The sequence below is a fragment of the Helicoverpa zea genome, chromosome 7 (genome assembly GCF_022581195.2).
Source record: "Helicoverpa zea isolate HzStark_Cry1AcR chromosome 7, ilHelZeax1.1, whole genome shotgun sequence".
In the NCBI taxonomy this organism is placed as follows: Eukaryota; Metazoa; Arthropoda; class Insecta; order Lepidoptera; family Noctuidae; genus Helicoverpa; species Helicoverpa zea.
In genome coordinates this window covers 8,249,494-8,271,611 of record NC_061458.1, presented here as the reverse complement: position 1 = coordinate 8,271,611, position 22,118 = coordinate 8,249,494, and the positions used below count along the sequence as shown (strand labels likewise).

General features: G+C 37.6%; 2 protein-coding genes and 1 long non-coding RNA gene across 4 annotated transcripts; all 3 read left to right on the top strand.

The window, feature by feature from the left end:
- LOC124632121 (chymotrypsin-like elastase family member 2A) lies at positions 1-8,974 on the top strand. 2 transcript variants are annotated; one of them, XM_047166795.1, is made up of 7 exons: positions 1-140; positions 6,476-6,555; positions 6,698-6,819; positions 7,242-7,401; positions 7,486-7,605; positions 7,892-8,038; positions 8,574-8,974. In XM_047166795.1, the coding sequence occupies exons 1-7, from the start codon at positions 98-100 to the stop codon at positions 8,820-8,822; spliced, it is 921 nt and encodes a 306-aa protein (XP_047022751.1). In that variant the 5' UTR covers positions 1-97; the 3' UTR covers positions 8,823-8,974. The 2 variants fall into 2 exon arrangements, with proteins under 2 accessions (XP_047022751.1, XP_047022753.1); XM_047166797.1 differs by lacking the exon at positions 1-140 and adding an exon at positions 664-817.
- A 1,971-nt stretch (positions 8,975-10,945) lies between these two features.
- Positions 10,946-13,341, top strand: LOC124631856. Its single transcript, XR_006984546.1, has 3 exons — positions 10,946-12,575; positions 12,785-12,904; positions 13,209-13,341. It is a non-coding gene; the product is annotated as an uncharacterized LOC124631856 (long non-coding RNA).
- A 3,724-nt stretch (positions 13,342-17,065) lies between these two features.
- LOC124631974 (trypsin-like) lies at positions 17,066-21,063 on the top strand. Its single transcript, XM_047166627.1, has 7 exons — positions 17,066-17,225; positions 17,968-18,044; positions 18,525-18,643; positions 18,912-19,065; positions 19,138-19,260; positions 20,324-20,467; positions 20,748-21,063. Exons 1-7 carry the CDS (start codon positions 17,186-17,188, stop codon positions 21,021-21,023), a joined length of 933 nt encoding a protein of 310 aa, XP_047022583.1. The 5' UTR covers positions 17,066-17,185; the 3' UTR covers positions 21,024-21,063.
- Positions 21,064-22,118: the final 1,055 nt, after the last annotated feature.

Here is a 22,118-nt window from a genome sequence, read left to right as displayed (position 1 = left end):
AAGATTAATGTAATCCTATGTATTGATAAAACTGTCAACATTCAACTCATTGAACTATTTGGTTTGTCATTTACGCAATTTCTTTCTGTGTGTGAAAATGAACAAATTGGTGATTATATTTTGTGTGATTTCTCTTTATGGTGAGTATTAATTTTATTCCGCTTTTTATGAAAATAATCGCTGTGTGTGAAAAAAATGAGGTTTTTGGTTTGTATCCTAAAGGTTGCGAAACTACTAAATCGATTAAAAAAAATCTTTTCATGTTAAAAAGCTACACTCTGCCCAAGTAACATAGGCTATATTTTATAACAGTACGAGCAGTAGTTTCCACGGGACGTGGTTGAAACCGCGGGATATCGGCTGGTATAATATAATACACATTCAATCAATGTCATTTGTATAACAAAGGGTAATTTAATTTAGTCTAAATAAAATTTAAGAACTTAATCATCACAAAATCGGTTTCCATAGTTTAAGGACTATAGTATGGTTGTAATGTACACAAAACATTGTAAATGGTGAAGGGTGAGTGATTTTTTTAAAAAGTGCTAACTCTGAGCAGATTTTTCGCAATCGCTTTCAGACTCTTGATAACTTTGATATTTCATCAATCAGATATTGCGACCAAAAAAACGCCTACTCAGATAGATAAGATTGCAAGTCATATAAATATTGATTAGACAAACAATATTGAACACATTTTAATATTTAGTTAGATATTAACACAACAATTACGGGTGATTTTATTTATCTCGATACCTTCTGGTTTTGAATATGAATATTATTTTGACGTCACTATGTATTATTGTTCTTTACGGTGAGTGTTACACAATTACTATTTTAAATCAATGTTTGAAAAGAAATATTAACTGTATTAAATTCTTGACCGTTATTTGAAGCTTACTAGTTTGAGATAGGCACCTACGTGTTTTCCGCTTTTATCTCCGTCCTTTTCTACCCCATATCTTGCATCTCTCTCGCACACCGACCAGTTTCACTCCCCACCAGGCAGGAGGCGACGAGTGTTCTCGGCGGCCACAGTTCGTCATTGGCGTCTTGTTTTCCGCCCGAGAAGGTTGTCTAACCAACCGCTGTAGTATTTCGTTGAAAAATAAACTCAGTGCTCTCGCAGAACACAGGTGAGTTTATAATATTTTATACAATTTGTTAACGGTTTTACCGTTCGATATTCGATTTTGCGAAATCAAGTGTTAATATTTTGTACATCTACCCCTTTTTTGTCACGAGTTTCTTCCGTGTACTTTTTTTTCAGTAATTTGTTTTCAGAATGAGTGACTTATAAAGCAAATACAGATGCGGTAAATAATAAAGCTACCACAGCCCGTGCACGTGACTATGGAAAAGAAAGCAAGCCCGAAGTTCCTAAGGCACCTGTGGCCCTAGTTCAATCCTGCAAGGCGTTCAACGGTTTGACAAAAAAGAATGGTGTGAGGTGCGGTCCAACCAGCATCTCCTTAGTTCGGACTGATCACTACCGCACTTGAAGAGGGCTGATGGTGTCAAGAAAGCTTTTCGGCCTTGAAAGACTTGGTACGCTCCCCTCGGACTACCAGTAAGTCTGTTAGCCACCTCCCATGGGGGTCGGCTCATTATCACGGCGTGTGATGGTTTTCGGCCTTGAAAGACTTGGTACGCTCCCCTCGGACTGCCAGTAAGTCTGTTAGCCACCCCCCGTAGGGGTCGGCTCATTATCTCGGCGTGTGATGCTTTTCGGCCTTGAAAGACTTGGTACGCTCCGCCTAGGACTGCCAGTAAGTATGTTAGCCACCCCCCACAGGGGTTGGCTCATTTTCACGGACCCGCGCAGGGTACCAATCTTGCATTTTGCGAGTCGCAGCATCATTACAAAGCAGGGACCAGTAAGTATACTAGCCACCCCCCGCAGGGGTCGGCTCATTATCACGGACCCTCGCAGGGTACCAATCATGCATGTTGCGGGTCGTACCATCATTGCAATCTACCCTCGCAGGGTGGCTTTTTGGATCGACTTTCGAAGAGTCGCCATTATAACCTTCCCTCGAAGGGAAATGGTAATCACACTCACGCTGAATGGCGTGTGACGCAAAACTCTAAAAGCTCCCTTGGGATATCACGAGTAAATTACAATAGGAACCATGTCCAACAGAGGAAACAGAAAGCGTCCAGGACCGCAGGCGGACTTTGATGCGTCCAACAAGGCACGTAAGTTATGACTTTCCAGGCGGGTTGCCTAACATTATATCAAGACCAATGGAAAGAAATGGGAGCTCCGCCTTTCTTGTCAAAAATAATAACTGGGTATCGCATACCATTGGCCAAGAGCCACCTTTGATAGATAATGCCAGATTTGACCAGAGAGTCCAAAGAGATGGATGTCGTCATATCCCAAATGATAAAACAAAAAGTTCTATTGATAGCTGCAAATTCTGCCAGCTTTCTTTCCAATATGTTTCTTGTGCCCAAAAGGCGACGGAAAGAACCGTCCAATACTCAATCTCAAGGTTCTCAACAAGTTCATAATTACGGAACCCTTCAGTTTAATAAATGTTTTTCGGGTGCTAGAGTTTCTTCAGAAAGACGAATGGCTGTGCAAGTGGATCTCGCCCAGGCTTACTTCTACCTTCCGGTAGCCGGAGGTCACAGACATGTTCTTCGACTAGTATACAGAAGAAGACTGCTTCAGATTACGTGCCTACCATTTGGCTTAAGCACGGCACCCAAGACCTTCGCCACAGTGACCAATTTGGGTGGCTCAAACTTTGAAAACTCAAGGGTTACTTATAATTGTGTATCTCGATTTTCTGGTGGCTCACCAAGATATATTTGCCTACTTTGGGATCATTTGCACCACGTTTTGGATGGCAAGTGAATAAATCGCAAGCATTATCAACAAGATAATGACAAAACGCACTACGTGACAAACAGCACGACAAACTTAGAAGACCTGCATAGCTTGATAGGACTTTTAAACTTCGCAAGTTTTCGTTGTTCCATACGGCAGACTGCATTACCGGGCTCTCCTCACTTTCCTCAATGCAGTGTTGAACAGCAATCTATACCTACCCTATTCATGGAACCGTGAGCCAAACGGTGAACAAACCATAAAAAGGGTTCTTATAAGTCACGATTGAAGTAATGATCATATTTTATAAAAATAACTACGAAAGTAATATACTGACAACATTAGAAATGATATTTTAGAACGATGTCTGTGGAACTTATGCAATCTTTTCAAACTTATTTGAAATCAAATATGTATAATAAAGGCCGTAAATTATTTTCTTAATTTTAATGAAATATGTAGTAAATCGTTTACATGTAAAATGAACCTAGAAGTCTTGACTGTCATACATAGAACCCTACTTAATTGAAGACCACGATATTAAGAACATTTTACATAAAAATGTGACGTTTTTGTCATCGGTCGGGTTATACCCACCATTTTGAAAAAGTGTCATTCTTTGGTTACATTGTGGGCTCACGGCTCGGTGAATGGAGTATAGCAATGTTGAACCTACCAGCAGATGCCTTAGCAGATCTAAAGTGGTGGCTGGTCAGCTGCCACCAAACCTTGGATATTCATTCGCCACTTCCCTGTCACCTTATAACCACGGACGCCTCCGATGTAGGATGGGGGCACAACTGAACGGAACTCCCGTAATGGGTTCATGGAACGAGAGAGAAAAAGGCTTTCACTGCGATCTGAAAGAGATGCTTGCAGTATTAACTGGAAAATCACGGCAAGTTGCTAAAGAGATCAACAGCCATTTTTCAATGCAAAAATGGGACTGTGGTGTCATATCTAAGAAATCAAGGTGGCACCCGATCAAGGAGCCTACCGAACTTGACGTACAGAGTATTCAGTTATCTTGAGCTGTATCAAATCTATCACGTCGTGAATCATATACCAGCCCTATTCAACAGTCAGGCAGACCATCTCTCCCGACACAAACCTCCACCGGAGTGGCATCTTGTATCAGCAGTGGACCTACTTGCCTCGAAGCGAGCCCAGGGACACATAGTTGTGTACTACGTGCCCCTAGATCTGAAGGACCCGAAAGCGGGGTTCCACGATGCCTTTTTCTCAAGTTTTGACTTACCCGCTAGCATGGGTATTACCGCCACCTTACCTTATACCGTAGGTCCTCAGTCATCTCAATTCAGGAACGGGAGTTAATCTCATAGTAGTTCCTTCGGTGGCACCAGGTATTTTGGCGAGCAGATTTGAAGTCCCGATCATTAGCAGTACCCTACACACTGATGAACCTCGAGCAGAAACCGATAGACACAGCAACGGGGATACCCCCTGCCAAGGTCAGGGAAATGGGGGGGGGGAGGGACAAGGAGTCTCTCCGACTGAAGTCTTCTTCAATCCACACGCAACACTTATCAATCAGCTTGGAGTCGATGGTTAAATTGGGGCGAAAAGTATGAAATTGGATCCTATGAATCCTTGAATCCCTATTTGGACCTATACTTACCCAATTTTTAGCAGACTTACACATAGTAAATAAACTAACATACAATACTATTTTATTACACAAGTCAGTTATAGCTACACTATGCAATGCAGAAACCACTGGAGAGCTAGGTTCACACGTTCTAGTCGGACACAATTTAAAATCAATAGCGCTGAGCAAACCTGTTCCCCGGGAAGCCGTCCATCTGGAATAATGACCAATTGGTAACCTACTTAAGTGCAGTAAACGTAGACGAGAATAATCCATTTGCAACTTCCAGGCACACTGCTGCTCTTTCTTTTGCTAGCTTGTTTCGGAAAGGCGAGTCCATGATCTTTCCTTGCTTGCAATAGACCCAGAACATTTCAAAAACAACAAAGATAATTTAATCTTATGGCCAGTCTTTGGCTCTAAGACCGACAGTTCTAGTCATAGGCAGTCGGGTTGTTGTTTGATGGATAATCAGGAAAATATAAATCTAAGTCCAGTGTATTGGGTCAGAAAGACTAAAGCCTTGTTAGAAGATAGACGGACATCGGCTAATTCCTTAAATTTATTTATATCCGTTAGAGGCCAACCAAAGGCAGGCACCCGAACGATGATGCGGGTGGATTAAGACATTGTTAAAAGAGGCAGGAATAACTACAACCCCAGGAAGCTTCCACTCGGCGGTAGCGTCAAAATCTGTGTTGACAATATACTTTTGGACGATATATTAGCAAAGGGTAATTGGCGATCAGGCAATACATTTGCCCATTTTTACAGAAGGGAAAGATACCCACTAAATAGAAGTAGCAAGTTATCTCGATTATTTAATTAATCCAGCTGATTAATGTCTATATTTTTGTTACTATTGTTATTAAGAAGTATCGCAATGTTTTTGTTAATTACTATTAGAAAATGAAATCAATTTTGCTTTTGTTCTTGCATCTCTCTTTTAATTTTTATTACTCATCCTTCGAGCCCATTTCCCAACTATGTTGGGGTCGGCTTCCAGTCTAACAGGATGTAGCTGAGTACCAGTACCAGTTAACTTTGATTACATTAGTATTCCAGGACGCAATACACATACTTACATGTGATTACTCGTGTACCTAAGTACCTATTTACATACACAATTTCATTGTGCTTTTGCTCACATTGGCGTCCACTTCCACCAGGCGATAACAAACACGTCTCAAACTAGTAAGCTTCAAATAACGGTCAAGAATTTAATAGCAGCGTTTTACCTGAAATAAAACGCATATTAAATACTTACCTTATTTGAAGCTTACATTTTAATTTCTGCCTGGTGTTTTCGACTCAATGACGAACTGTGGCCGCCGAGAACACTCGTCGCCTCCTGCCTGGTGGGGAGTGAAACTGGTCGGTGTGCGAGAGAGATGCAAGATATGGGGTAGAAAAGGACGGAGATAAAAGCGGAAAACACGTAGGTGCCTATCTCAAACTAGTAAGCTTCAAATAAGGTAAGTATTTAATATGCGTTTTATTTCAGGTAAAACGCTGCTATTTAAATTAAAATAAGATTTATTAAGATAAGAGAAAGTTTATTGACCCTTTGAAGAATTGACATATAAAAGTTCAATTTTTGTAAAAATCTATGCTAAATCGTTACCAATTAATGAAATTTGCCTTATTTGATAAATTACCTATGTGCTTCTTGTGATGAGTGAAACATGTCGAGTTGTAATATTTTTGAATTTATCTAAACAGATATAAGGATAATCTTACGTGTTTCTAGTGTAACAGCGTTCTCTCACTGGTGGATTTTATCACACAAATATGCACTGTTTTATGCACGTGAATTTTCTGCGCGGCAAAAAACAATTGCCATCGTTTGTCCCATGTAGTTGTCAATTGTTTGATGTACCCGTAAGCAAGCATACCTATTCATGAGAAAAATTCACAAGCGTTAAAAACGCTGCAAATCATGTACTTCTACTTATTATTAATAGTGTACTAAACCTTAATTTGATCAAGACAGAAAATTATATCTACATTTTTTTTACCATCAGGCGCAAGCTATTCAGTTGTCGACGGGGCAGCCAGAATAATAGGTGGGATAACTGCACATGAAAATCAGTTCCGTTACATGGTAAGATTGATCCACGAATATATTATTTTCTTCTTCTCCATCATCGGTGTTACTTCTTTAAATGAGAACTCTGCCACGGCAGGGTACGATATTTTTGTGAATACTCCCGTGATGCAGGTACTAAAACAGTGTGTTTTTACAGGTTTCTTTGCAACAGAGAAGTGAAACGAATCAAACAACGAGAGGGCATAGATGCGGAGGAGCATTGGTCTCGTATCGTCATGCATTGACAACTGCATCGTGCCTTTATAACAATGATGCTGGGTTAGTCAGGACTACATCATATATCATTTATACATATGTCATTTATCAATGACAGTACCTACATAGTATTATAATTATCCTACAAGGGGTACGCAGGTTACTCCTAAACGAATTACGAACAAGAGTAACTTAGACAAAACATAATGTGTAAAGAGTTTAAGGCTCGAGCCACCCGGAATGGCAGCGGCCGGCAGTGACGCGGCGAGCACTTTCAGTGTGAAATAATTTTCAACTTTAACTCCATACTTAAAATACCAGTATCGCTTGGAAAGCTTTAAACGGTCGCGCGGCCGCTGCCGGCCGTTGCTATTCCGGTGTGACTCGGGCCTAACGTTACAGTTTTTCGACTCGGAAAATTCACCAGTCTAAAAAGACGAAAATTATCTTCTTTTAGTGTAATCTTAACATATTTTTTTTTTCAGACGATTCACTCAAATTCTCGAAAGAGATTACTGGCTATTTGCTGGTTCAGCAAGGCTTGACAATAATGCTACTTTTCTTTTACAAAGTATAGAAAAGTTTACAATACACCCTCAGTTTGATCCACGTGTACGCTTTGTTAACGACATAGCAATTATTACTGTAAGTCATTTATTGTTATTTGGAAGAGTTCAAATTTCAAAATATCTCTCGCAATATACTTGTAAATGATTGATCTATTTTCAGATCTTTTCGAGTTTTCCAACAGATTTGGTATCTGTCTTGCGACTGCCTTATGCGGACGTCATAACCACCCCATATATTTGTCATTCTCCCGGCTGGGGAGGCTACGATAGTTCAATTAATGTAAGTGACATTTTAATGTTGTGTTTAAAAAGAAGTTGATAGAATTATATAGTCGTAGACGTTATATTACATCACCATTTACAGTAACTAGCTACTCTATCCAATCGTGTCGGAATGCCGTCCCATGGGGCTATGAGAGTGAAGTAATAGTGAGTGCACCTGTGTCTTCGCAAATGCTTGTGCACTATAATCATGTCCAGGACGTCATAATATTTCACGAACATCACTAATAATACCTAGTAATATATATTTTTTTCACGTTTGTGTAATAAATGTTTATTTTTAGGCGAGTGTTGACTTATTGTACACCGACAAATTTGTGACGACGAACGATGCGTGTTTCCAATTCTACTATAGACACCAGAACATTACCATAAATACAACACCAGACATGCTGTGCGCTGTGCCGTACTCAAACACCTCCAGTTGTCAAGTAAGTGCTTGTCTATACTAATTATAATAAAGATAAAACATTTTTTTATTTGTACTCTAAAGGCTCTAAAAGTACTAAACCGATTTAAAACATTCTATCACTGTTGAGTAGCTGTAGTGTCCTCGAGTAACATAGTAGCCTGTGTTGTACAAATCACCCATGGATGCAAATCAACAGCTTGTATTACTGGTCAAAGGTCCCCTGGGACGCTTGTAAAACCGCGGGATTTTTTTTTAATTTTCTTGTATGTTTCGCGTAGACTAAACCGGGCGATACACACACTCCAAGATAAGCTAGTGTGAAATCACTCGTACCTCAATTATATTGGGAAAACATAATGAAAATAATGTTTACCTAATATGAACATCATTATTTGTAGAGGTTTTCTGAAGATAGAACATTATTAAGATTAAAGAGTCGGGCCACAGTTGTCCCAATGGTGGCAATATTTTTTTTTTCAAGAAAATCTTGATTCCATACTGATCTATGAGAACTAATCGGCCGACTCTTGACTAATATTATTCTTTCTTTTCAGGGTGACTCCGGCAACCCTTTGGTTTGCAACAACGACATACTGGGTGTTCAATTTCTGTCAAAGAACTGCTCCTTGCCGGTGATAGATGATTGGCAACCCGACGTGTATACTAGGGTTTTCAGGTACAAAGCTTGGATAGAAGGAATAGTTATTGGACCTCAACTTCCCAGCGGAGCTTCTACTCACCAACTTTGGTTTGGTTTGCTAGCAATGCTCATGATAGTCCAAATTGTAACATCGACGTCGTAAGGTATTATTTTTGCAATAAAAATAAATACCTGCATTTCGGAGCTAATTCTTCATTTGACCCTAAACTGTCACTGGTAGGTTAACTTGATAAAGTAAAGTTGTTAAGGATAATGAATAAATATTTGTGATGAATAAAATGGCAAGCTTTTAAACTCAGTCTTTTATTTATAATTCCTACCAGCTACCTAGTTTCAATATTATTTGGAAAGAGTACCTTTAGAGTGACTTTAGTCAATAAAGAGAACCTATACTTTTGCATGGTTAATCAAACAAATTTCACACAAAAAAATCTCATAAAAAAGACCTATACATATAAAAATTAATACTACATATAACTTCACTTTAATTCTTTCAAAGCTCATATTTTTTATGTTGTGTTTCCTCAACTACATATTATGATAAAAAGCTAACATCTCATGTATGAACACGATAAGATTGATAATCCTATGTATTGATAAAACATACAACATTAAACTTATTGAACTATTCAGTTAGTGATTAACACAACGACTTCTCTCTGGGTGGAAAAATGAAAAAAAAATTGATTATATTTTGTGTGATTGCTCTATACCTAAATATGGTAAGTAAAAAAAATATTCAATTTTTTTTAATTAAGATAATCGCCAGTTGTCATATATAGGTACTAATATAATAAGGAAACATTTTTTGTTTGTTGGTTTGTACCCACCCTAAGGCTGCAAAACTATTAAATCGATTTAAAATAATCATTCACTGTTGTAAAGCTATACACTTCTCGAGTAACATAGGCTATATTTTTGTCCTGGTTTCCAGAGAAAAACAAATGCCAGAAAGTACTTGTAAAGTAAAAAAAAATACATCTATGAACCAAGGACCTATTAAAAAAATCGGTGCATGTACCTTTAATCGATGTCGTTTCATAACAAAAATAAAATTTAAAAACTAGGTATAATAACTTTTTACTATAAACATTGTAAAATCGGAACACCACAGTTTTAGGAGTAATTTTTATATGGGTACCTACACATTACACAAGGATCTTATCCGAATCGCCATCACACAAAACAATTAGAAAGTGGTGAAGCGCGGGTGTTTTGCAAACCTTTTTTGATTGATTGCATGATTTTTAGCTAGGTATCATTGATAATGATTTTGATGTTTCCTCAAACAGACATTGCGACCAAAAAAACCACTACTCAAATAGATAAGATTGCAAGTCATATAATTATATTGATTAGACTAACAATATTGAACACATTTTAATATTTAGTAAGATATTAACACAACAATTACAGGACCCCCTGGTTTTAATTAAGTATCTGATCTTTTTTCGGTCTTAAACATGAACATTTTAACGTCATTATGTATTATTCTTCTTTATGGTGTGTCTTATTTTAAATCAATTCTTAAAAATATATTTTTTTTGTATGTTTTCAAACTGGATTTGAAGCCTAAAAAAAATAATGTTTATGAATATGTATAAAATATAATTATATAAAATATATTTTATTGGATCTGGTAAATTCTGTGCTTCTTGTGATGGGGTACATATCGAGTTGTAATTCCTTTTTTTATAATAATAATTACAATGCGTAGAGAAGAGCTTACGAGTTTCTAGACTGACAGCGTTTTCTCACCAGTGGATTTTATCGCACATATGAGCTGTTTTTCTTCGCGCGACACATTCCGCGCGGCTAAAAAACTTGGTTTGTGCTTTCAATCGTCATCGTTTGTCCCGGTAGTTGTCAGTTGTTTTTTGTACCCGTAACTTAGCATAACAATGTGAAATATCCGCTAGGGTTATAGCGCTGCAAATCACATCCTTTTACTTACTTATTATTGAAACTTTTTTAAAGCTCAATTTTTTCAAGACATAATCTTAAAGATATTATTTTCACATCAGGCGCAAGCTATTCCACTGTTGAAGGGGCATCCAGAATAATAGGTGTGATAGCTGCACATGAAAATTAATTCCGTTACATGGTAAATAAAGATAGATAATACTTTAAGAATTGCTCCACGAATATATTCTTTTCTTCTTTACTATCAGCATCGGTCTCAGTTCTTTGAAGGAGATTTCTGGCACCTGTCTATGACACGGTACGCTTTTTTTGGGAATACTCCTGTGGGCTGTGATGCAGGTTCTAAGACAGTGTGTTTTTACAGGTTTCTTTGCAAGAAAGAAGTCAAAGGAATCAAACTACGAAAGGACTGATGCGGAGGAGCATTGGTCTCGTATCGTCATGCATTGACAACTGCATCGTGCCTTTATAATAATAATACTGGGTTAGTCAGCACTACATATTTAGCAATGACAGGATTAGATATAATTTTCGTACAAGGGATAGGTGCCTACCTTACTCCTGAACAAATTACGGACAAGAGTAGCTTGATAGCTTCGGCTATTTTATAGTCAAAATATATGTATAAAGAGTTTAATGTAAATAATAGTTTTTATACTCGGAAAATTCATGACTGTGAAAACGCTGTGTCGTCAAATATTACTTTTTTTTAGTGTAATCGTAACATAATTTTGTTTTTCAGACGATTCACTCAAATTCGTACAAGAGATTACTGGCTTTTTGCTGGTTCAGCAAGGCTTGACAATAATGCTACTTTCCTTTTACAAAGTATATCAAGCTTCACAGTACACCCCAAAGACTATAAAACCACTTGACTGCGCATACAGTGCCCCGACGCTCGCCAAACATTAGAGATTTAGCTCTTATAAGGCTACAATCCTAGTAAAAAGCTTTAGTTGTGACCAAGTCTATGACCTGCGTACACGCTAAATTATTGTGGATTTTATTAAGTAAAAAAATTTAAAGATGCCTAAATGAGCAGTGAAATGGTTCGAAAAACAATCCAGGACATCTAGTTACAAAAGGGATGGCATTACTTTTCATCGCTAAGTATCAATACCAAAATTTGGCTTTGATTTAATTATATTACGAAAATTGGTATTTTCTATTTAAAGGGGTCTATTTCAATTGGTGGTTGGTGAACCGCGCGCCTGCTCGTTGATGTCTTTTGGGAAAGTCCCTTTCTTTCATTAAGAAATTCTAATACGTCCATCTCTTTCTTGCCCTTTGTATTCCTATCGAAGAAATTTGGGTTGTTACCTTTAAAGATGAAGTGAATATCGATAATAGTACATTTACATTTATTAAAAAATATGTTTGATTTTGGCCAATGAGTAAATTAACTGTCGAATAAAACAGGTAATCGAAAAAAAAAATATTTTCATTTTAGATTTCCGAAGATTCCAGAAATAAAAGAGAGGTACTATCAATAGGGAAAATTGGTTTCCAACAAAATACAACGTTGTTTGCTCAAGGCACTTCACCCCCGACTGTTTAGAATATTTAAAACAATTCCGATGTTTATTTAGTTAGCGATTCCAACAATGTATACTAAATTAATACATTTTAAGAATCAATAATTTTCTTGTACGGATTTCTTTTTTGTAATAGACTGATTTTTATTAAATATTCTTATACTTTTTTTATTGAGTATTTATTACTACGATGAAATACATTTTATCGATTGTTTTTTTAATTGAAAGAGAGCCATCCCTTTCTGAACGTACTCGTGCAACTCGACCTTGAACTGACCAATAGTAGCCGCGGATTATGTCGCGTCCCCCGGCCCGCAGCGGTGAGTCGTGTTCTTAGAAGAAATTGGCGAGTGCGCTCTCTAGTGGTTATTTACTTTATGGTACACCCCCAGTTTAATCCACGTGTACGATTTGTCAATGACATAGCAATTATTACTGTAAGTCATTTGTGATTTAAATAAAACATAATTACAAAATATCTCTGGCAGTTCCTAATAGTCAGATCAGTTACAAAATGTTATGTTAATCATTTGCTATAAACGTTACATTGTAAAATAATGATCAAGTACTTATTCGTTAATTTGAATTTTGTTAAGCATTGATAAAAATAATTTTAATAATTGATCGACTTAATTTCTATTTTCAGGCCTTTTCAAATTTTCCAACCGATAGGGTAATGGTTTTAAACTTGCCTTATGCGGACGTCATAACCACCCAATATATGTGTCATTCTCCCGGCTGGGGAGGCTACGATAGCTCAACTAATGTAAGTGACATTTTTAAAGTTGTGCTTAAAAAGAAGTTGAAAGAATTAGTCGTGGACGTTATATTACATCACCATTTACAGTAACTGCCAACTCTCTCCAGTCTTATCGGGTTATGACAGTGCACCTGTGTCTGCGCAAATGCTTGTGCACTATAATAATGTCCTGCGCAGGTGGCTGACCTCTTTATATGAGAACAGCCGCCAGGGGCGATAATCTGCTAGGAGGACATCATCACGTCTAGAAAACCTAGTAATAGCTAACAAATGTTTTTTTCCTGTTTGTGTAATGAATATTTATTTTTAGGCGAGTGTTAACTTGTTGTACACGACGAGCTATCCGACGACAAACAGTCCGTGTTCCACTTTCTACCGTAACCAGAGCATTGCGATAAATATGACACCAAACATGCTGTGTGCTGTACCTTACACAAACACCTCCGGATCATCCTCCGAGCCTTTTTCCCAACTATGTTGGGGTCGGCTTCCAGTCTAACCGGATTCAGCTGAGTACCAGTGCTTTACAAGAAGCGACTGCCTATCTGACCTCCTCAACCCAGTTACCCGGGCAACCCGATACCCCTTAGTTAGACTGGTGTCAGACTTACTGGCTTCTGACTACCCGTAACAACTGTCAAGGATGTTCAATGACAGCCGGGACCTACATTTTAACGTGCCATCCGAAACACAGTCATTGGTGTCTAAGATATACTTAGAAAGTACATACAAACTTAGAAAAGTTGTATTGGTACTTGCCTGACCTGGAACAAACACCTCCGGATGTCAGGTAAAAACCTATCCATACTTATTATAATAAATATCAAAATCATTTAGTTTATTTGTACCCTAAGGCTCATCAGAGCCTCCGTGTCTGTACATCGAAAAAATCTATCACTGTTTAGTAGCTATACTGTCCTCGAGTAACATAAGCTCCTAGGTAGTATTAGTATCGAAAGAAGTTCCCTCACAAGTACACAGCAGTGTGCGATTACAAAAGTACCTAATCAAGAACTTTACGTAATATTATTCTTACTTTTCAGGGTGACTCCGGCAACCCTTTGGTTTGCAACAACGAAATACCGATGCCGTTTGCCGATGACAGACTTGCCGTGGAACCCCGATGCCTACACTAGGGTTTTCAGATACAAAGATTGGATAGAAGGAATAGTTATTGGACGCCAACCTTTACCAAGCGCAGCTTCTACTTACCAACTTTATTTTGGTTTGCTAGCAATGCTCGTGATAGTCCAAATTGTAACATTGACGTCATAAGGTATTATTTTTACAATAAAAATGAATACTCCTTTCGTTCGGTTCTAATCCTTCGTGTGATTCAAAATTGTTACTGGCAGGTTTACTTGATGAATTCTTCGTTATGGATAACGAATAAATATTTTTAATGAATAAAATGGCAAACTTTATAACTCTGTCTTTTATTTAGAAATGTTAATAGCTTGTTTTAATATTATTTTGAAAGAGTATCTAGTGTTATTTCCCTAAAAGTTCATAAAGAGAACCTATATGGATGATCAACTAATTTTCTGAAAAATGTTTTAGTCTTACATACCTTTTTATATGTATATGAACTCAAAACATTGTTGGCCATTGTTTTTGCAATAGGGATACTATAATATTATTACATGTCAGATATTAAGTTTAATGGTGGAAAGTTTTCATAAATCCTTATCGATAGTAAAGCAGCGTAATGGTGAGTCGTACAAATGAACTACTACACTAAAATAAGTAAGTCGTGATGGGCTTTTGAGTAAAGAACCAACCTCTCAAGTATGAGTGTGGGCTCGATCGAGTAATGAGTTAGGTCAGACAAGTACGAATGCAACTCTTCTAAGTTTGCATGTAATTTCTAAGGATATCTTGAACACGAATGACCGTGCTTTGAAGAGCTCGATAAACTGTAGGTCTCGGTTTATTTGGACGTCTTTGGCAGTCGTTACAGGTAGTCTGACCACTAGTCTTCCCCTGAGTAAGACTAGTCATTCTGATGATCTTTGGGGTTGCCGGGTAACTGAGTTGAGGAGGTTGGATAGGTAGTCAATCCTTGTGAAACACTGGAAGCCGACGTCAACGTAGAAACATGGGTGGAGACTGAGATAGGCCACTAATCCCTTCTTAACTTATGCCCAAAATAACCATTCCACACGGACGAACTGGCTGGATTAGCTAAGCAATTTTTAAAACGGTAAAGATCTCACAAACGATATTAACTGATTAAAGATTTATTATCGTTATTCTCGTGGAAGATGGGTAGGTCTTTAGTATGGGACGCGACCTGTGTCGATACTCTTGCACCATCTCACCTTCCTAGCTCGGCGCGATGTGCTGGTTCCGCTGCTGCCGCTGCAGAGAGCCTCAAATGGCGCAAATATAGCACCCTGGTTGGTAACTATACCTTTGAGCCGTTTGGGGTTGAAACCCTCGGGCCGTGGGGTCCAAGTGCTCATCTGCTTTTTAAAGATCTGTCAAAGCGACTTGCTGACACTTCAAGTGACCCAAAGGCTGGTTTTTATTTTGGTCAAAAATTAAGCAATGCCATCCAACGTGGCAATGCTGCCAGCCTATTGGGTACACTCCCGGTGGGCAGCGATGAGGAGTTTTTGATGCCATTTTATAATAGTTTTTAGTTGTATATATGTATAAATAAGTTTATTTTCCTGTAAAGATAGTTTAAGTTGTTTATAAATAAATAACAACAATTAAAGCATCAATGATTTCGTTTACATTCTATAGGGTTTAAATAAACCCCATTTTCGTGTAAAATGGAAGACGAAAGAATCGCCCAACACCTACTGTTAAAAAAATATCGGATGTTATCTTTAGACAATATTCTTACACCCGAACTCTGTAAGAACTGCAAATTTTGAAAACATCTTTCACAATAGCGGATTTTCCGCTCCGTTGTTCTACTTAAACTTAAAGCCAACCTGCCTAACCAACCAACATAGTTAGACAAAGGTTAGACAGAAGATGATGACTCACATTGTTAACATTTCGGAAAGTCACGTACTATGGAATGGAATTTAACTGTCACAGATTTTATCGATATCGATAAGCTCAATAGGATGTATCCCAACAACATGAATAATTAGGTACAAATGACAAAAGTTTATCCAAAAGATATTGCACAACATTATGTAGGTTTTTGTGAAACACGGATCAAAAGGGCGAAGAAAACTACACAAACAATAAATTGCCCATATTTTCCTCCTAACAATAACGTATTTGAATTTAGTTTTAGTATTCTATAATCTGATGTTTGATGGATTAAGATTCTTATGCGGCATAAATGATTAAATCAAATACACGTGTTTTTTTTTCCTTCATGATAATCAAGTTGATGACGGGCTGTGACGACAACTTAAGACAATTTATAGCCATCTCATACCATATTTTCATAACATCATCTTCAGAAAACCACCATTGTACTTGATCTTCATCACTTGCCGAGCCTTTTTCCCAATTACGCAGGGGTCGGCTTCTAGTCTAACCGGATGCACCTGAGTAGGTACCAGTGTCATACAAGGAGCGACCGCCAATCTGACCTCCTCCGCCCAGTAACTCGAGCAACCCCGTAGACTGGTTGTCAGACTTACTGGCTATTTAAATTTAGATTTTAATGTCATAATTTATAAATGATTAAATCAAATACATGTTTTTTTTGTTCATGATAATTGAGTTGATGACGGCGATAACGATAACTTAGGCGCTCCACCCACTGCACCTTACCTCGTCTCGTAGCGCGGGATGGCAGATTTTTCCCCTTGCACTTTCCCGAGCATTCCCGCATTGGCAGTGTGTTGTACTTTACGTAATTTGTTTATAAATGTACATACCATTGTTTTGCAAGGAACAACTACCTATCTGACCTCCTCAACTCAGTAGGTAAGACTGGTTATCAGACTTACTGGCTTTGGTATTATATTTGACCATGCAGACGTTTGATTTTAATGTCATGTATATCACAGGTATATTGAATCAGGATATTTGCTAAATGTAATTCCACCGTAAAGAAGAATTTTAACTGAGATGGTTGGGTTAGTCTAGCGATTATGGAACTGATTTATATTTTTAGTTATATGTTTCCTCAAAATGATTGCGATAAAAAATTATTCCGCGCGGATGAGATAAGATTGGAACTCCTATATATTGATTATACAGACAATATCGACCTCATTCATAGTACCTATATTACCCAGTTATTCACTAACAGGAAGAAAGAACTATTGTGTTTGTTTATGTGAACATTATTAACTGAAATTAATTAAAATGAATAAGTTTGTGATACTGTGTGTGGTTGCTCTTTATGGTAAGCTTTGATTTTTATTACATTGATTGATTTCATTCTGGAATCATTAATTGGCTTAGTCCATTCTTTGATATTTGCGCTCGCATCTCCTTCAACCAAGTAATGTTTATTATGTAAACTGTGTCTACGCAAAAGGCGATAAATCTTGTCAGATTTCATAATTTGGGCGCAGATTACAAGTGTATTTATAAAATCGATAAAAAAAAAACGACGATCGAAACCGCATGACGCACTGCACTGTAGGCAATACAATGACATTCCTATTCATAAATTATTTCATTCATAAAATAACCTTTGCAAATGGAAATTTCCAACTAGTAGGTATTTACAAAAGAAGGTTTCGATTAACATACGTGCCTAATATGATCACATGTATATTTGAAATAATTTAAGTATTCCTACATATACCTACATATACGCGAATGGATGAAGTGAAGAATGAGTATATAAGAGGAAGTTTGAAAGTGGCGCCGGTAACAGAAAATCTGCGTGGAAACCGGCTGTCACGTTGTGAGGAAGGTCTTTAACGTGAACGTGGATGTAAGAAGATGACCAAAGAAACGATGGATAGGTTATGTGAAAGTCGATTTAGTTAGAAAGAATGTAACTTGCGAGATGACGGCAGATAGAAGAGTATGGACCCCAAATAAAATTGGGATAAGGGCAGGAGGATGATGATGATGATAAATTTAAGTAGTATTTCTACAAGATAGTGACTAAACTATAAAATGATCACCAACAGGAGCAAGCTATTCAGTTGAAGGCGCATCCAGAATTATTGGTGGAACCGTTGCTACTGGAAATGAGTTCAATTACATGGTAAGCATTGATACACTTATTTCCATCTTACTTACTAATTTTAAAGAGGAACCTTTTTTTTGTGAAGCCTAAAGCTCCGAATCTATTAAAATGGTTTCAAAATCACGGTGAGGAAGCTAAATTATCCTCGATTATCATAAGCTATATTTTAAAGAAATTCCCCCAGGACTCAAGAGAGCCCGCGCGGAACAGCTTGTTTTCAAATATTTATTTGTTTTTCTTAATCATCATCGATGATGTCAGACGTTTTCACGTTGACTTCTCTCATAGCCATAGTTCTTCAGCTTAATTAATAGGCCCAATTCTGATGATCGTTCTTCGTATAGTCATTTATATCCTACGTAATAGAATCAGGTGAATTTATTTAATTCTTTCATCGATTTGAAAAAACCGTTAATTACCTATACTGTCTAGCGGTTTTTTTGAGAATGCTCCTGCGATGCCAATTCGGGAATGATGTATGCCAATATATTCTTACAGGTTTCCTTGCAAAGAATAAGTGAAGTGGCTCAATTGACGAGAGGACATAGATGTGGAGGAGCATTGATCACGTTAAGTCATGCTTTGACAGCTGCGTCCTGCCTTCATAACAATAATCAGTAAGTCAACAGTGTTTTTTATTTTCAATTTTGGGTTCCGTACCCAAAGTATAAAATGGGACCCTATTACTAATACTTCTGCCTGTCACCGGGGTGTACCTTATGATAGCTTTACTACAAAAAAAAATCAGAGACAGTATATTTTAAGTATTTTAACAAACGTGGTTTATGTGCGAGTAAGATTTGCATTTGGCCGGTTTTTGTTTGATTATTTATTTGACTAGGTAGGTATTCCGGGAACATAATATTCAACTTTTTTTCTTTTCAGGCTAATTGTCGCGTCAGAACACCGTCTATTTGGTGGCGCAACGAGGCTCGACGATGACTCTAACGAGTATCGTGTTCGGAATGTAGCTAACTTCACAATCCACCCTCAGTTTAACCCGAGCCAGCGTTTTAATTACGACATCGCTGTTATTACTGTAAGCACATTTTTTGGCTTATCTAACTTAGCTTAACTAGTCATTTGTCACTGAATGAATTTCAATTTTCAGACTGTCAGTCCGTTCTCAAACGTCGCAGTGGCGACCCTGAGGCTTCCCACTGCCGATATCGGAATTCAACTAGAACCAGGTTGCACTACTCCTGGTTGGGGAGCCCAAAATAGTTCAGCCACTGTAAGTCATATTAACGCTACAATATTTTATACTAAACAACCAATGAAGAGTATGACCCACTTTGTCTTAAACTCGTTTGAAACTGCACACGGCAGACTAAACAGTCGGCCGAAATTTGACCCGGTGGATGTCAATTTTTTTTATTATCTAATATCTGGATTCCTATCAAAATCGTAGTCGGTATGATAACGGTCAATTAATCCTTGTGTTATGGGTTTCTTTCATCTTCGTACTGATTTATGAGCTCAAACAAACATCGGCCGACAAATGTTTGCAGGTTACTCTTACAGTACATACCGAATTTCGTTTTTCTCTAGGATAACTTGCTTAAGGAGTGTCATGTATGGCATTGGTTGATAGAGTCTGTGCTGTCTGTGTGTGTAGGTTGAAGTCGTGGTGGCCTAGTGGGTAAAGGACCAACCTCTCAAGTATGAGGGCGCGGGTTCGATCCTAGGTCAGGCAAGTACCAATGCAACTTTTCTAAGTTTGTATGTACTTTCTAAGTATATCTTAGACACCACTGACTGTGTTTCGGATGGCACGTTAAACTGTAGGTCCCGGCTGTCATTGAACAACCTTGGCAGTCGTTACGGGTAGTCAGAAGCCAGTAAGTCTGACACCAGTCTAACCAAGGGGTATCGGGTTGCCCGGGTAACTGGGTTGAGGAGGTCAGATAGGCAGTCGCTTCTTGTAAAGCACTGGTACTCAGCTGAATCCGGTTAGACTGGAAGCCGACCCCAACATGATTGGGAAAAAGGCTCGGAGGATGATAGAGTCTGTGCCTTGTCTCAAACTGTTGTTGTCCATCATCTCTTTTGGTGGTCAGCTTGACATATCAGTCATTATGTCAACTATCAAACTTGGCGCCAAAATGGCGGATGGTGATGTCGAGTACTATCTTCACTAGCAAGGCTATCTCGATACACTATCCATGTGCTCATTTTTATATACAAAATTCCAATAAGTGGGTGATACTTACTATGATTGAATTAGAGATGAATACAGACACTTCTGCAACTTCGAACTTTATGTGTTTGTATTAATGTAGAAAAAATGATTATAGGCAAGTTACCAGTTGATGTACATTCGAAGCCGAATAACTGAAAACGCTGTCTGTTTCCAATCCTACAACAATCAAGGAACTTCAATTACTGTGTTTCCCAACATGCTGTGCGCTTTGCCGCCGACAAACAGTACTGGATGTCATGTAAGCATGTACCTTAAATTATGTCTAATACAATAATCTCATCATTTCAGTAAACGCAAACGCATCTAACTCTGTTTTGCTGTAACTCGATAGTCGATGCGTTATAATCTATTTGAGTATTCTTTAAATTGTTTTCTATTCAGTGTCATAATGATTTAATTTTCGGTCCAAAATAATTAGCCTCCAACCTTTTTCAAATTGAACAACCAATACGATTCTCATAATAATATCCGAAATTCTTAAATTAAGCGTAAAGCTCATAACATTGTTTCTTTTCCAGGGTGACATTGGAAACCCCCTGGTTTGCGGCGACTATCTGCAGGGCGTTCTTTTCTTGTCAAAAGACTGCGCATCTCCAGTAGTAATGCCATCACCTGACGTATACTCTAGAGTGTTCAGCCACGGTGCTTGGTTGAACGAAACCGTCTTCGGAATTAGTCAAGAAAACACAACAACTGTAGCCCCACCAACTGAAAGTGGAGCTTCGACTTATCAAGCTGGTGCTGGTCTGCTAACGATATTCGCGCTCGTTCAAATTGTAACATCAATGTCATAAGATAATATATATTTTTTTACAAAATAAATGCTAAAATTCAGTCATTTGTTTGTGTGTTCCTCTATCCTTCATTGACGTTATGTTAGTTGAAACGACTTTTTGGTTTGAATAACATTCTTTGTAGACCAATAATGCTATTAGGATTACAACATTGTCTGCCACTGCACTATGCTGAAAAGTGATCAAAATATACTATACACTATGAGGAAATAAAAGTCTAACAACTGCTTTCACTAACATTACGTTAACATTTTCGTTTTCTCTCTTATAATTTCAACTATTTTGTGTCTAATATTTATGCCTGGTGGTACGGATATAGTTCCGATATCGGTATTTACTTTTATTTCTTATATCGATTCATTTAAACTTCTTTGATGTACAACTATGGTCTTCGTGAGTTCTATAGGCTATATTTTTATGCAACATGCTCGAAGCTTACTGCAAAATGAGTTAAGATGGGAACAAAATGATCCTAAAAATATGATTTTGGTATGTTGGTCGGTATAGTCTACCAGACTTATCTCAAGGATTTCTGATAAGATTTTTACTACATTCCTAACAGAATACAGTAAAAGTCAATTTAGAAACTGATCTTTCTGTCAACCGTCGTTCTACTTGTGTTCTGTTCCTATTCTTTGACTTCAGTACTAACTCTCACAATATTGGTATTTATGCATCAAGTTTTTATTGTGATAATAGTGCATATATTATATCTGTATTGGCCTAGTATATATGTATCTTTGTATCATTTTTTTGGCAAATAAATAATATTTAATATGTCTATGAAATGGTTTCATTTTATTCCTTACAGTTTACCTAGGCTTACTTAAAGTACCAGTCAGGCATTTCTGGTCGTAGAATCACGTACTCCATTTATCAACCGACTTCCCAAAAAAACTTTTTACAACAAAATAAAACCGACTGGGAATCCAAACACTAAAAAGCAAAAAAAACAATATTTTTAGGTGCATCGGCGTAGAAGTCGATGTCTGGTGGATGAATGACATTTAATTAAATTCGTTTAATATACTGGTTAACATTATGTCGATTAGGACAACTAAAAAAAACGTTAAAATGAAAAAAATAACTAAAAAA